Source organism: Puma concolor, chromosome D4 (assembly GCF_028749965.1).
Source record: "Puma concolor isolate L17-30 chromosome D4, mPumCon1.1.hap2, whole genome shotgun sequence".
Taxonomy (NCBI): domain Eukaryota; kingdom Metazoa; phylum Chordata; class Mammalia; order Carnivora; family Felidae; genus Puma; species Puma concolor.
Genome location: NC_141679.1, coordinates 45,774,739 through 45,791,002, shown reverse-complemented (window position 1 = coordinate 45,791,002; position 16,264 = coordinate 45,774,739). Strand labels below are relative to the sequence as shown.

At 42.7% G+C, this 16,264-nt stretch overlaps 1 protein-coding gene across 7 annotated transcripts in view; it reads right to left on the bottom strand.

Annotated features, from left to right (window-relative positions):
• FOCAD (focadhesin) overlaps nucleotides 1-16,264 on the bottom strand; it is a 317,812-nt gene that overhangs the window by 265,871 nt on the left and 35,677 nt on the right. For 3 of the 7 annotated variants that reach the window (XM_086685393.1, XM_086685394.1, XM_086685395.1), the window contains exons 3-4: nucleotides 15,936-16,010; nucleotides 13,470-13,624 (exon numbers count right to left, since the gene is read on the bottom strand). The exons of 3 other annotated variants lie outside the window; for them this stretch is intronic. In XM_086685393.1, the coding sequence (XP_086541519.1) occupies nucleotides 13,470-13,624; nucleotides 15,936-16,010 (230 nt within the window). Of the gene's footprint in view, nucleotides 1-13,394; nucleotides 13,625-15,935; nucleotides 16,011-16,264 lie in introns of those variants that run through there. One more of the 7 variants, XM_086685400.1, reaches the window with a different exon arrangement.

Sequence of the window (16,264 nt, the reverse complement as noted above, 5' to 3'; positions counted from 1 at the left end):
AAAAGGAAGTGATTTTTTTTTTATGTTTGTTTGTCTGTTTATTTTGAGAGAGAGAGAGAGAGAGAGAGAGAGAGAGCGCGCACGCATTCGGGGGAGGGAGGGGCAGAGAGAGAGGGAGAGAGAATCGCTAGCAAATCCCGCAACATCAGTGCAGAGCCCGACGCAGGGCTCGATCTCACGAACCATGAGATCACAACCTGAACCTAAATCAAGAGTCGGATGCTTAACCCACTGAGCCACCCAGGTGCCCCGAGAAAGTGAATTTTTAAAAAAGAAGAAAAGAAGGGCACCTGGGTGGCTCAGTCTGTTAAGCATCTGACTTCGGCTCAGGTCATGATCTCACAGTTCGTGGGTTCAAGCCCCACGTCGGGCTCTGCGCTGACAGCCCAGAGCCGGGAGCCTGCTTCAGATTCTCTGTCTCCCTCCCTCTCTCTGCCCCTCCCCCACTCACACTCGGTCTCTCTCTCTCTCTCTCTCTCTCAAATATAAGTAAACATTTAAAAAATTTCTTTAAAAGAAGAAAAGAGAAGATGACAAAAAGGAAACGTTTACTGCTTACTACTTTCACCGCCTGCAAGTGCCATTGTTTGAGTTTTCAAAGTACGCACTACCTTTATTTTTTTATTCGTGAAAAAGGGGATGGGGAGATTTAGAATCTCAAGATGAAGCTGGGCCACCGAACACAAACAGGAGATGAAATCTGATCTAGGTGGATAGTATGAGCGGAAATTTAAATAAACAATGAAATAACCACGGGGTCCTTTATTTAGGACTTCTCTTTCGCCAGTTTGGCACAGACATGAAAACATGTTAATATGAAAAAGCAGACTTCCGAGAGACGTTTGCAGGACCTGGAATTAGCCCGTAGGTAGACAAGCAGGCTGCCTGTGTTTGAGGTACACAGGTACGCAGAAGAGTTCCTTAACGAATCAAAGTGAAGGCTTTAATAAGGGCAGAAAAGATCTGGTTACCTATTCTGCCGAACATTCAGGGCATAACGTGTCACCTGATATTCCCGCTCCGGTACTGGAATGTGCCTCAAATTCAACATGTTTAAAACCTAATTCTTGCTCCTTCCACACACCTTGTCTTTTGATGTTCCCTATCTACCTGTTAGGCGAGCCAGAAATCAAGGAGTCACCTTTGACATACCCCTTCCGGGCACCCTCCATAGTTGGATGGAAGGTGGCTACTCATCTTGCTTGACTGCAGAAGTGACCTCTAAAAGTAATTTCTAGTTCTCTAACTACATGATTTTTACACATGCACGTTGAAATTATTGTATCAGATAACTTCCTTACGAAAATCTGTCATTAAGGGGCGCCTGGGTGGCTCAGTCAGGTAAGTGTCCAACTCTTGATTTGGGCTCAGGTCATGATCTCACGGTTCATGAAATGGAGCCCCACGTGGGATTCTGCACAGACAGCACGGAGCCTGCTTGGAATTCTCTCTCCCTCTCTCTCTGCAACCCCTCCCTTTCTCTCTCACACTCTGCCCTTCCCCAGAAGGGAGGCTGGTGGGTTTTGTTGGAGTTGTTTGTTTGTTTGTTTGTTTCTTTTTTAATACATCTTAATCCATGTAACTGCAACATTAAAACCAACTTAAGATTCCTGATAGAATAAGTTAAAGTAAGGGGCGCCTGGGTGGCTTGGGCAGCTCAGTTGCTTAAGTGTCTGACTTCAACTCAGGTCATGATCTTGTGGTCCGTGGGTTCGAGCCCCACATCAGGCTCTGTGCTGACAGCTCAGAGCCTGGAGCCTGCTTCAGATTCTGTGTCTCCCTCTTTCTCTGCCCCTCCTCTGCTCATGCTCTCTCTCTCTCAAAAATAAATAACCATAAAAATTTTTTTAACTTAAAAAAAGAAAAACAATAAAGTAAAAGATAAGTACTCAGCACGGTAAACAGAGATGTACCTACTATATTGAAGACTGCCCACCATGCAGCTAAATTCACCACACTGCACATGAACTCCTATGAGAACCTTAGGAATATTAGATGGTTCCTGCAACTTAAGATCAGAGCGGCCACAGGAAGTCCCCTTTGGAAGATGCTATTTTCTTTCACTCCCTTCCCTCTTAATTCATTTGTTGTATATGAAAATCATTAAGTGGCAGTGGGACTTCTGAAACTTACATTTCTCTCCCCCCACCTTCCCCCTCCCTCAGTGCTTCCAAAGAATGGGTCTAAAACAGACTCAAAAACAGGGAAAAGATAATAAGGTCTCAAAAACTGATTTTAAAAAAAAGAGGGAAGAGAACCGAAATACTTCAGTTAAGTCTAAACCCATGAGCACATTATAATTCTTTATAAAATAAAACCTAATTGATCAACCACTGAAGGATGTTATTCAAAGCTGAGTATTTTGAAGTTTGGCAAATTTATTTGAGAAAGAACCCACTATATATCCTGCCTTTCCTATACAAGCTGTACTGCTGGGTAACCAAATAATGGATATGGGGAAGATTCTCTTTACTGCAATGTTTTAGGTAACTAGTGAAGAAAAAATGATAGAATTTCAACCATGTTGAAACTCCAAATGAGGGGCGCCTGGGTGGCGCAGTCGGTTAAGCGTCCGACTTCAGCCAGGTCACGATCTCGCGGTCCGTGAGTTCGAGCCCCGCGTCGGGCTCTGGGCTGATGGCCCGGAGCCTGGAGCCTGCTTCCGATTCTGTGTCTCCCTCTCTCTCTGCCCCTCCCCCGTTCATGCTCTGTCTCTCTCTATCCCAAAAATAAATAAACGTTGAAAAAAAAATTTAAAAAAAAAAAAAAAAAAACTCCAAATGAATTAATGGATCTAACCACTCAGCATCAACAGCTAACATTTCCAAAAAAGAAAACAGTCAGATATTATTTCCCTCTTGACTAAAGAACATATTATCGTCTATGAGAAGTCTTCTCTCCCCTAACACCCCTTCCAATAACAACAAAAACTGAACATAAATCTTATCAAATTTCTAAAGCAAACTTTCATTTTGGAAATACAGAGATATAAGTGAAAGCACACCACGGGCATGCATGCAGCAAAGTCCAAGAAAAAAAAAAAAAGAGAGCGATAAAGAGAGTGCCAGAGATAGGTAGATGTAAGGGGGACAGCATGTAGATGTAAAAAGATGTAAAAGCCATAACAAATTCTTATTTGGATGGTCATTCAAACAAATCATAAAAAAAAATATGAGGCAACTTGAAATCTGAACACTGTACATTTAAAAAATCATAGTAGGGGCGCCTGGATAGTGGCGCAGTCGGTTAAGCGTCTGACTTCAGCCAGGTCACGATCTCGTGGTCCGTGAGTTCGAGCCCCGCGTCGGGCTCTGGGCTGATGGCTCAGAGCCTGGAGCCTGTTTCCAATTCTGTGTCTCCCTCTCTCTCTGCCCCTCCCCCGTTCATGCTCTGTCTCTCTCTGTCCCAAAAATAAATAAAACGTTGAAAAAAAATTTTTTTTAAAATCAAAGTATACACAGGGGCGTCTGGGTGGCTCGGTCGGTCAGGCGTCCGACTTCAGCTCAGGTCATGATCTCATGGTTCGTGTGGGTTCGAGCCCCACGTCAGGCTCTGTGCTGACAGCTCAGGGCCTGGAACCTGTTTTGGATTCTTTCTGCCCCTCCCCTGCTCTCTCTCTCAAAAATAAAATCAAAATTAAAAAAAAAAAATTATACACACACACACACACACACACACACACGTATATCCAGCTATACTGATGACAGTACTGTTGTTTTTTAAAAGGAAATATACAGTTAAATAGCCACAGAAGAAATTATATAGTGTCCGGGATTTCCTTCCAAGCATGGCAGGGGGTTGGTTATGGAGGGAGCAGGATGTTTTAAGAGGCTGTTGGGATGAGTGACAGAACATGAGGGTTCATAATACTGTTCTACCTATTTTTGAAATCGCCTATTAAAAAAGTTTTTAGAGTCAGAGGAAAAGTTCTTCTTTCTAACACCAACTTTGTCCAAAACTTTCTTGGTAACTTTTTGGGTCACACTGTAAGCTAGTTTCCTTCCCTCCCTCCCCACTGGCCATCAAGGCAGTGGTTGGTTCTACCATTGCTACTGTTTGGAGAGCTAATATATAATTTCAAATGAATATTCCAGAGGATGATGATAACGGAAAAGATGGTGGCATCTCACCATCACAATAACACAATTAATGTTAGCTTTGACAATGATTCTCTATTGACTCAGTGTTTCCTCTCTCTATCCCTGTCAGAGCAATACCGATCTAACATCAGTCACTCATACTTAAGCACAGCTGAGCTGAGGGGCTGAAAGGTACCTATTTCCAACGTCATGGCTTTCCCTCAATTCAGTTCTGCTGCAGAAGAGTCCTCGGAAATAGTGTTCCAGTCCCCTCTGTTTGGGGAATTGCCACTCCTTCCCCGTTCGTGTGGTTACTGTATATGGAACCTAGTACACATATGTTCACATAATGAAGACACACAGCCTGCTGAAGGTTAAATTGTGTCTCCCAGAAGGACACATTCAAGTCCTATCCCCTGGTACCTGTGAATGTGACTATATTTGGAAACAGGGTCTCCGCAGATATGATCAAGATCCGGAGATCAGATGATTCTGGGTGGGCCTTAAATTCAATGGTTGGTGTCCTTTTAAGAAAAAGGAGAGGGAGAGCAGAGATAGGAGAGACAGACACACGGAGGAGGAGGTCTTAAAAAGACAGAGGCAGAGACTGGAGTTATACAGCCACCAGCCGAGGAACGCCAAAGGTTGCAACAGCCACCAGAAGCTAAGAGAGAGAAAGGGAACACATACTCCCAGCCTCCAGAAGGACCCAATCCTGCAGACTCCCTTGCTTTGGGACTTCTGGCCTCCAGAATTGTGAAATGACACATTTACGTTACTTAAAGCCACCAAGTTTGTGGTCATTTGTAACAGCGGCCTTAGGAAACTAATATATAGCCCCCGGCAGACCTGACTGGTCCAGAGGGAACATCTCATGCACACTGGTCCTTGGAAATCTGTAACTGTGGCCAACCTCAGTCTGGCTGCCTCTTATATGTAAGAAATATTAACCCAGGAGCAGGTTGTGCCCTGTAGATTAGAGGCAGAGAAACTCGGTCTGCAGTAAAGGGGGAGAAACACACAGCCTGTATTCAATTCACTTTGAGGCTTGGCTGCATCCCTGTTCTTGGGTCTTATGGGACACTCTTTTACTAAAAAAAAAAAAAAAAAAAAAAAAAAAAAAAAAAAAAAAAAAAAAGATAAAAGTCACCCTTTTATGCTCAAATTAGTTCAAGTGGTTTTCTGTAACTTGTAGCCCAAAGAGTCCTAACATACTCAGTAACCTGCTTCTAAAAGTCCTTCAGTAAAGGCCAGCTGGATCAAGCTCTTCCTTGGGAAGGTGCCAGAAAAAGCTGAATTGACTCAAGAACCCTCTAAGCAAGAGCAACAGAAACTTCTGGCCTGAGCTACAAGCACAGTGGTAAGAGGCAATGCACAAGAGGAACCTCAATTTTCAATGGCATGAGAGCCAAGACCCAGATCCTATAATGAGAGGGGTGTGTGGGTCAGCAATGGTGTTGAGTATTACAAAGAAATAAATAAGACAGAAAGGAAAACATTTTTGGTCAAGCTGTACAAACTATAGTAATTAAAACCACCCGCGAAAATTGCTTCTCTCTAGGTAAATATCTCTCTAGGTAAATACAGCACAATTACTAGTGTGCATATGAATAGCATACATCAGGTTTCCTCTGTTTGGGGTTGATTTGATTACAACATTAAACACTGCTCATGTGTGCTCAGTCGCCTTTGGGAAATACCTCAAGTACGCTTGGTTCTTTGCTTTTGAAATATTCCAAATACGAGGTACAAGGAAGTAGCCATACTAATTTTTTGACCAGGGATGAGAATAACAAGGGTCTGGGTCGAAACGAATGGCCCAAATTATCTCTGAAGGGGGCATCCGTGGGCACATCGGGAACAAATGGTACACATGTGGCCAAGTCCCTTTTTTTAACCAGAAAGGATAATTGGTCAGCCTTAAGCACAGTAAGTCACCAGCAAATAAGAGAACGCTAAACATTAGATTAATGATCAAATCATTTTCTAAATTCGTTACAAAATTATATGAGAAAAGAGAGACAGAGAGAGAGAGAGAGAGAGAGAGAGAGAGACAAAGAAGACCAGGAAGAAACGAAGGAAATCAAAAACAGTTCTGGGGAACCCATGCTTGAATAAATAACAAAAAAAAAAAAAAAAAAGTAAGAATATAATGCTATTGACTTTTTGCTCGGGGAACTCATTTGTCTTCTCAGTACCAGAAAACAGCCTGATTCCTTATGAAGCCTTTTCCCACTATAAAAGTAACATGTGTTACAGTAGTTGCTTTTCTTAAATCACCTAGAAACATCTTAGCACAAACATATGACTCTTACAATGGAAGATTTGTGACAAAGCCTTCAACCAGATCAAGGAACTTGAAAAGAAATAGGGCAGAATGTCCTACATAAGAAAAGTAACTGGAATCACTTTTCTGGTTACGAGCTGCAAGCTGAGAGAGGTTTGGGGATTTTAGGGAAAGAAAAAGGATTGGAAAGAAGAAAAGGAAAACATCTGGAAACAAGCTGAGCTGCTCACAGGAATATTTAAGGGACAAGATGGGGAAACAGACATGGTCTAGTGATTCTGTCACTCTCAGATAAGAGCTAAATGAACAATGATATCCATGGAGATATAAGCCTGAAACCATCTCAAATTCAAGAGAAATACTCTGATGCCCCAACTACAGATGAAAGCACAGATGACTGTACCCCTTAAACCCTGGGGAACCTCATAAAGTCCTCCTTCCTTGTTTCTTCTTCTCCTGCCAAATAAAATAAAAACAAAGACGCTAAATAGTACGGAAACGCTTCAATAACACAAGAGATGAATACCGTGTGTCCTCAGTTGCTAGCTATTTCCTACAAAAGCACAAGACAATTAAGTTTCCCAAGGAATAGAGTCATCAATAAAAGAGAAGACCCTGAGAGACAAGAATTTCTATCATTAAATTACCCTCAATACTCCCAATAGTTCTCAGAATCATTTCTAACCAATTTGGACCTTCATCAATCCATGATCAAAGACTCACTGAATCCATCACCTTTACTCAGGACCACCGTGGGCATTTTTAATATTCTATGCAAGATTTCACTGAAAAAGTAGACTTTGCTTTCGGGATCTCAGAAAACAGACTTTCATCTCTCATACCTTAGCACACTTTATTTTCCCGAAATGCATAAACTGCAGGTGTCTGCCCATTTAAAAGCACAAAAGGCACATAAATCAAAGGCTAGCCTAGTTTATCTAGAGCATAACCATCCTACCAAACACGTTTTTAAAAGAAGGAAGGGGTTGGGGAAGCAGTTGAACTGAAATTACGGGCTGTCGTGACATCTCAATATCAAAAACTGAATACCTGGTTCCACAGGAGAATACAGTTTTTATGCACAGTCCCGTTACTAAGCAACTATGACAATGGCTGCATGAGCTTTCTAGAAGCGAGTGCAGTTAAGGGAGGAAGGGAGGGACCTAAGAACAGAAAAATGGAAAAACTCCTTGCTTTGAGAATCTTTATCTCAGGATAAATTCAATGTAAAAACAAAAACAAACAAACCCTAAAACAATCGAAACTGAAAACAAGCAGTGCCTTAAGAGACAAGAAAAGCACACGCTACCATGTATCATTCACTTTAATTTCAGTTTTGTTTAATTTCAAAATTCACATCTAACTGGTGATAATGATTTCCTTACTACGCTTCCTTTGTGGTCCCCCTTCTTTCCTTCACCCTCGCTAGGGAATAATTTTTTTTCCAAATTTCCTTACTGATTAAAAGAACATTTTAGACCTCTTAAATCCATTTCTTTGTTTACAGAAGCTATAAAAACTAGTTTAGTTTACAAGTGTTTCATGTTGCCTCAGCTTTGAACCGAGAACACTCTTAGACATCAAACTATTCCTTTGAAGGAAACAGTCTCTCAAATAGAGCCAGACGCTTTCCCAGCCACTCCCTAAAATTTAGACAACCAGAGTTTGACAAACGTCAAGTCTTTTTCAAAGTTAGACTATACAATGGAGCAGGCTCTAGACCAATGTTTCTCAAATTGCAGGTTGAATTGGTGGAGGGAGCAGGGAGGGTTTCCATACATGTTCCAAGAGAATTTTACAGACTACTCTCGCAAAGGGCCCAGGAGCAGGTTAGAAGGCAGGGAGCGATGACCTCACTGACTTTTCCTTCCATCTTTCCTTGCAGATTTCAACATTCACTGCAATGCTGAGAAAGCTCCAGAGGCTACATTCTCTAAAATATCTATTCGATAGAAGGCTGCTTCTTACTCTGCCCCACTTACTCCCACTCTCAATCTCTCTCTCAGTTCCTAAAGGCTGCCAGCCTAGCTAGTAGGCAAAAAGAAAAGAGAACATTGTAGAATTATTGTTCTACATCAAAGCTGAGCAATTACTGAGGGGCACTGTTCCCAGGGTGCCTCTACGTTCTGACAAACCTCTATTTAAGAAGAGAAATCCAGAAACAAGTAGACAGTTAAATACCGGAAACTGAAGATCCAAAATGTCTCAGCCAAGAAGCACAGGGAAATGACAAAGTCATTCCTGCTTTGAGATCCCAAAGATAAAGATGGTGGCGTTTTTTAGGTTTGGGTATGTTTGTTTGTTTGTTATTTCCAGTTTTGTACTGTTGTGGTCAGTAAAGACGCAGGACAGGATTTTAATCTTTCATTCACTGCGATTTGTTTTGTGGCCTAACATGGCATCTACTCAGGAAAATGTTCCATGTGCACTTGAAAAGAATGTGTATTCCACGGTTTTTGGATGGAATGTTCTAGATACATCCGTTAGGTCCGTTTGGTCCAATGTGTCATTTAAAACCACTGTTTCCCTTGTTGATTTTCTGTCTGGACGACCTGTCCAATGTTGTAAGTGGGGTGTTACAGTCCTTTATGTCTATTAATAGTTGCTTTATATATTTAGGTGCTGCCGTGTTGGGTGCATAAATATTTATAATTGTTACATCCTCCTGCTGGATTGTCTCCTTTATCATTATATAGTGTTCGTCTCTGTTTCTCGTTACAGTCTTTATTTTAAAGTCTATTTTGTGCCATATAAGTACCAGTGCCCCAGTTTTCTTTTGCTTCCATTTGCACAGCAAAAAGATGGTTTTCTGTGTCAGAAAATTCCTGGAACAGCATTTGAAGGCAGAGGCTGTTTCGGTCTCCTGTTTTTAATTAAATTAAATTTAATTTCTTAAATTTGCTTCCCATTTTGTTGTTTTTTTTTCTTAAGACATAAACAATGCAAAGTATAGTCTTTGTAATCACTACAAACCACAAAGCTCTGCTACTTGAAATAAATGAAAAAATTCTTGAAAAACAATTATTATCTCTACTGGCAACAATGAAAAACAAAATAGCACTTATATAATACATTTCATCACCAAATTGATTCCAAAATTAAATCGGTTAGCTTCAGGGTCTACCCTGTTCACTTCTCTTTGTGGCTGATAAGTTAGACAGGAACATTCTCAGATAAGAAACTTTGAAGAAAAAAAATGTTTCCCCAGGATCTTTCAATTGTTAAGATTCCTAAATTTGCTTACTGTAAAATGCAAGGCTTTCTTCCATATCTTGACCATATTTCCCAAGACCCTTGAAAACGAATGGACACCTTTATGTATAAGATTACTCACTGAAGCATTGCCTGTAATTGCAAAAATAATAATAATAATTGACAACAATGGGGAATTGGTAAATTATGGCACATGCATACAATGGAATACTATGCAGCTGGAAAAATTAGAAAGCACTTTATTTTTGTTAAAGAATCATCTCCAGGGGCACCTGGGTGGCTCAGTCGGTTAAGCGGCCAACTTTGGTGCAGGTCATGATCTTGCAGTTCGTGAGTTCAAGCCCTGCACTGGGCTCTGTGCTGACAGCTCAGAGCCTGGAGCCTGCTTCGGATTCTGTGTTTCCCTCTCCCTGTGCCCCTCTCCCACTCGCACTCTGTCTCTCTTAAAAATGAATAAACATTAAAAAAAAAAAATGATCTCCAGGGGCACCTGGCTGGCTCAGTCAGTAAAGCATGCAACTCTTGATCTCAGGGTTGGAAGTTCAAGCCCCATGCTGGGTGAAGAGATCACTTATAAACATAATCTTAATAGAAAAAAAAAAAAAAAAAAGGTATAATCTAACCTGCTCTAATTCTCCCTTATGTAAACAGAGACATCACTCTGGCCCCTTAGCTGCTAGTAACTTACTTTTGAATATAAACAGTACAACTACACAGTGCAAGCAGATTTTATGTTTATGAATTTTAAGGCTCTTGAAAACTACTTAGGGGGAAACAAATACCATTACCTGCATCTGAAAAAAAGCATAAGGCAAAATCTATGTGGCTTAAGATCAACCATTAAGTTAAAAGAGAGACACATTAAAACTTAAAAAAAAATTCCTGATGTTTTATTTATTTTTGAGAGAGTGCAAGCAAGGGAGGAGCAGAGAGAGAGGGAGACAGAGGATCAGAAGCGGGCTCTGTGCTGAGAGCAGAGAGCCCAACGTGGGGCTTGAACTCACAAACCGGGAGAACATGACCTGAGCCCAAGTCGAATGCTCAACCGACTGAGCCACCCAGGTACCCCAAAACTTGACGTTTTAAAAGTCTCCTCAAAACTCCTTTTTTAGGGGCACCTGGGGGGCTCAGTCGGTTGAGCGTCTCACTTCAGCTCAGGTCATGATCTCACACTCCGTGAGTTCGAGCCCCGCACCGGGCTCTGTGCTGATAGCTCAGAGCCTGGAGCCTGCTTCCGATTCTGTGTCTCCCTCTCTCTCTGCCCCTCCCCTGCTCATGCTCTGTCTCTCTCTGTCTCAAAAATAAATAAAAACATTAAAAAAAGTTTTTTAACTCCTTTTTGAAGGGTATGTGTAGGTGCGCGTGTGTGAGCATTCACACGAGGAAAAAGATAGAAAATCATTACATTTTTAGCCACGATCAAATTCTTACTTATTCAGAAATATACGATCATCTAATAACTGTCAAAAAATGTGCTAGGCATAAAAATACAGGTTTAAAAATATATATACTACGAAAGAACAAGTAGGCCAGCTGGGAAGAGAGAAGGTATCTAGGCAGAAGAAGGGACGCCTGGACTGAACCTTGAGGCGTGAAGGGCATGATATCAGAAGGAAAACGGGAAGAAACCTTCCCATTCATGCAGAAGCTCAAGAACAGGGAATAGGGAAGGCCTGTGTGTGGCCGGAGAGGAGTGCTCGTGGCAGGACACGCAGGCTGAACAGAAGGCTGGGCCCTAGTTTGGGCAAGGGCATGTGGAGCACTCGGAAGAGTTTGGACTTCTAACTACAGGCGGCACGCTATAAAGAAAAAGAAAGAAGGAAAGATAAAGAAGGAAAAATCAAGGTTCCAAAAAGATACCAAGAGAGGATCTAAGGGAACAAAATAAGATTTGTGAAGCAAAGTTAAAGGGCCAGAGGTTACTCAGCCTTCACATCGGAGGACAACAGGGAGAACAAGCAGCCCCACAGAGAGGGAGGGGAGAGGCTGGGTAAGAACTAAGAGAAGGGAGCAGACGCCCCAGTGATTTAAAGTAGGCAGAACTGAAGACATCCAGATGAAGACCATTTCTTGAAGCAAAGAGGGGCATCTCATTTTCAGGGAATGTGCCACGAGAGACGCTCACTTCCATGATGTGGTTCCCACACGGTCCTGTTTGACCACCTCAGAACGCTGTATGCCCCTTTCAATACTTTCAACTCCATTATTGTCAGTCTATAAATATATAGTCACACTAGGGGCACCTGGGTGGCTCAGCCAGCTAAGCGTCTGACTCTTGACTTCGGCTCTGGTCCTGATCTCACGGTGCATGAGTTCAAGTCCCGGGCCAGGCTCTGCGGCTAACGGCGTGGAGCCTGGTTGGGATTCTCTCTCCCCCTCTCTCCGCTCCTCCCCTGCTTGCACCTGTGCATGTGCTGGTGCACACGTTGGGGCTCTCTCTCGCTCTCTCTCTCTCTCCCAAAATAAATAAATAAACTTAAAAAATAAATAAATAAATACAGTCAGAGCAAAAATTCAAAACACCAAACATGCTTCACTTGAGATAATCAGAGGAAACACGTGTAAATCACAAAATACTTTTTTTTTAAAATTCATGCTGTTATTTCTTTTTCAGGTTTTATTTATATTTTTAGTAATCTCTACCCCCGATGTGGGGCTTGAATTCATGACCCCAAGATCAAGAGTTGCATGCTCTTACAACTGAGCCGGCCAGGTGCCCCAGTGCTATTATTTTCTAATTCACGTACTAAAGCCAAAGTCTGACCAAATATTACCAGTAATATATAAACTTTACCACTGTGGGAGTAGTATTGCTTACGGGCAACCTACTTGCTTAATGTAAGTCAAGAATTTGCACTGCACTCGGGAATTATAAACTACTTAGCTATTTTCTTCATTTAAGAAAAAAAAAAAAAAGAGCAGTGACAGGGCACCTGGGTGGCTCAGTCAATTAAGCGTCCACCTTCGGCTTGGGTCATGATCTCACAATCCATGATTTCTTTTTTTTTTTTAATGTTTTTTTTTTTTTTTTAACGTTTATTTATTTTTGAGACAGAGAGAGAGACAGAGCATGAACGGGGGAGGAGCAGAGACAGAGGGAGACACAGAATCGGAAGGAGGCTCCAGGCTCTGAGCCGTCAGCCCAGAGCCCGACGTGGGGCTCGAACTCACGGGCCGCGAAATCGTGACCTGAGCTGAAGTCGGACGCTCAACCGACTGAGCCACCCAGGTGCCCCTCACAATCCATGATTTCAAGCCTCACACCAGGCTCTCTGCTGTCAGCACAGAGCCCACTTCAGATCCTCTGCCCCCCTCTCTTTATGCCCCTCCCCTGCTCATGCTCTCTCTCTCTCTCTCTCTCAAAAAATAACATTAAAAAAAATTTTTTGGGGGCGCCTGGGTGGCGCAGTCGGTTAAGCATCCGACTTCAGCCAGGTCACGATCTCGCGCTCCGTGAGTTCGAGCCCCGCGTCAGGCTCTGGGCTGATGGCTCAGAGCCTGGAGCCTGTTTCCGATTCTGTGTCTCCCTCTCTCTCTGCCCCTCCCCCGTTCATGCTCTGTCTCTCTCTGTCCCAAAAATAAATGAAACGTTGAAAAAAAAAATTTAAAAAAATAAATAAATAAATAAATAAATAAATAAATAAATAAAAATTTTTTTTAAAGCAATGACACATTTAAGCAGAGCCCTGAAACTTACAGACAGCAACTGACCACAAATTCCACAATGATAGAGTTTAAATCAGCGCCTACGAAATATCAACGGCATGACATTTGAAGGGAAAGAAAATCAACTGGCAAGTAGGGTGAATGTGGACCTTTAATGGCAAATTCGTGAATCTGTTTTCTAAAAATGTAAGTGTTTCGCTGATCAAACGGGAAGGAAAGACGACCTGGTCGACGGAATCAGGTTGAGTATCCCATTGAGCACATAGCTGAACTCTGCGTGATCCTGGGCGACGAGTGCCACCAGAGCCTCGCAGCAGGCCGTTCGAACCACCGCATTATCACCGCAACACTTCTCCCACAGCAAGTTCAAAGCCGGAGTCTGAAATCAAACCAGTGATTAGAAGACACTTGCAAGGAGCGCCAAAAGCATACAGAATCCCCCGCGCCGTTCGTCGAATTTGTTCCCAGCAGGCTACCTTCCCTCGACAAAGACGGTGCTCTTGTCCCACCATTTGTAGAATAAACTCAAGTCAGCTCCCCAGGAGAGATAATGGATGCGTTCAGAGAGAGCAGCTCGCTCTCATCTGGTGCAAACTAAGGCGGCTGCACTCAGCCGTATGACTTGGGGCTGAGCAACACGACGAACCCAACAGGAGATCAAAACTAAGACTGGACTCTGACACCGGGCTCTAACCAATCCCTCTGACCAGCCACCATCCATGTCAGTCCAGCAGTTAGTCTGCGCCGCGCTCCAGATCATACCTATGCTTCAAGCCCTACGTGCGGTAACATTTTCAGAACGTGTTTCTGCTCTCCTACCACCAGACTCTACCACCTCCATGCACCCCACCCCGCCCCAACGATGTCCCTGCCCCAACTTGAGTCTAACGTGGGCCCAGAGGGAAGGCAGTGAGGTAAAACAGGATACTCCCAAGTTGCCCCGCCCACAGCGACCAACAGAAGCCGAGAAGACCGTTTTGGTCAGGAAAGAAATGGACTTTTTGCCCCCACACGCTACGAACCTGTCATCTTTGACAGAAAAGCACCAGAAGGGCACAGGAGTCAATGTAAGTGCTTTATTTTGAAAAATCCTATAAAAGCAGAGACTCTAGCTTTCACAACTTTCTCAGGAACCCACGACCCAACAACCCCCAGGGGGTTCACTACTTGTGATGAATCCACATTTGAATGTATGATGGGTTAAGCCCATTTAGAGTGACACGCGGTTTGAGGTGTTGTTTTTGTTTTTTAATGTATTTAAAGAACACATAATGAAGTTATTTTTCCTGCCTTTGGACAGAACTTATTAGAAAAGTGTATAATCTGAGAAAAAAAAAATTCAGATCCTCAGCTCCCACAGAATAACTCAAAGAATGAAAATCAACATCATATTGTGCCCACTTTCCCACTGTGGCTGGCTTTGGGAGCCTTTTCAGTCTTAGGATCCCACTCGAACAGCAGGAAAGAAATATTTATATTTCTTTAATAGTCACAGCAGGAAAGAAATATTTATATTCCATTTCTTTTATTCAGAAGGAAATTTTATTCGCCTGTACAGCCAGTACCAAAGGGTTCTAAATGTCATTACTCCATTAGAAGCCAGAAAAACGAAATCAGTGAATAAAAAACCATCGCCTCAGGTAATACTATGCCCTCGTGGAAGTAAGCATTCATTTATTAACAGAAGAGAAAACAGTTAGTTACAGGCATCTGACATTCAATAAATCCTGGCCGTTTAAGTAAAACCACTAGATCATCTCAGAGTACATAATGCGATTATCGGCAGGATTAAGATCAGGGTTCTCAGGAAACCTAATTTGTAGGAGTACACACAAATGCCAGACAAATGCCAATTAGAGAAGTTTGCCTCTATGCTTATTTCGACATGGCAGCGGAAGCTATGGAGAGGGGTAACCTGGAATAGCTGATCAAACGCAAGGTGGCGGGGGGTGGGGAGAAAGCCACGTGCGAGAAAGTAAATCAACGGATTTCAGTTGTGAGAAACATTGTCCTATTTCCATCACTGGTATTTTCCACGGAGTTTACCTTAGAGCACCTACTTAAGTGGAGTTTCCAACCGTCAGGTCGAAATACACACCAGGTGACCAAAACCCAAGTGCTATATAGCTCGGTATAAGCTCAGCATGGCTTCCTCTCTCAGCATTCCCCTGTCCTATGCATGGTTCGGACATGCATCCTTCAGCTCCAAGTACGGATGCCCGACCTTTCCCACGCAGAACTCCTTTTTGGGCCACCCTAAAGTACAAGAAATCGCCCACATCCAAATTGATCCCCTCTATATTCACTTGCTCTGATAAATGAATATAGGGCAAATGAGGCAAATGAGGGCAAAAATATGCCCTCAGAGGTAATCCTACCAGCATTCTCCAAGGCCATGTCTACCCTCATTTCACCCGGGGTTATTTTTCCCTAACAGTCACCAGACTACTCCCCTTCACCCCCCCCACCCCCACTCCACATCTCATTCCCGGAGTCTGTCGTAACAACTTTTTTAATTGTCAAGCATTTGGAAGAAGAACATGGCAAACCAAAAAAAAAAAAAAAAACCACCAAGGCAAGGAACGTCTCATTTCTACAGTGACCTGAACTCCGGGAGAAACGAAAGAAGTGCGTACGTGCGGCTGGCAGCAGTATCCACATAGAACTCAAGCACGAGGTTGAATACAGACCTGGTCTGTGGATTGGTGGATCTTTTCTGAAAAACCACTTTCCTTTAGGACGGCAGCAATGAGATGACCCACAGCCTTAAAAATAAATAAATAAATAAATAAATAAATAAATAAATAAATAATCAGTAAATACATTGTGTGAGAGGTTCTCTCCAATTAGTGCCTTTGAAGGTAACTCATATCGATACTAGCTGATAGGAACACGCGTGCGCCAGGCAGGCAAATCCCATTCGTTTGAGCGCGTGATCTGCGCAAGGCACTGAATTAGGCAATTCTACGGGCATGATTTCTTATCTTCATAACAACTCTCAAGGGAAGCCTTTTGATCC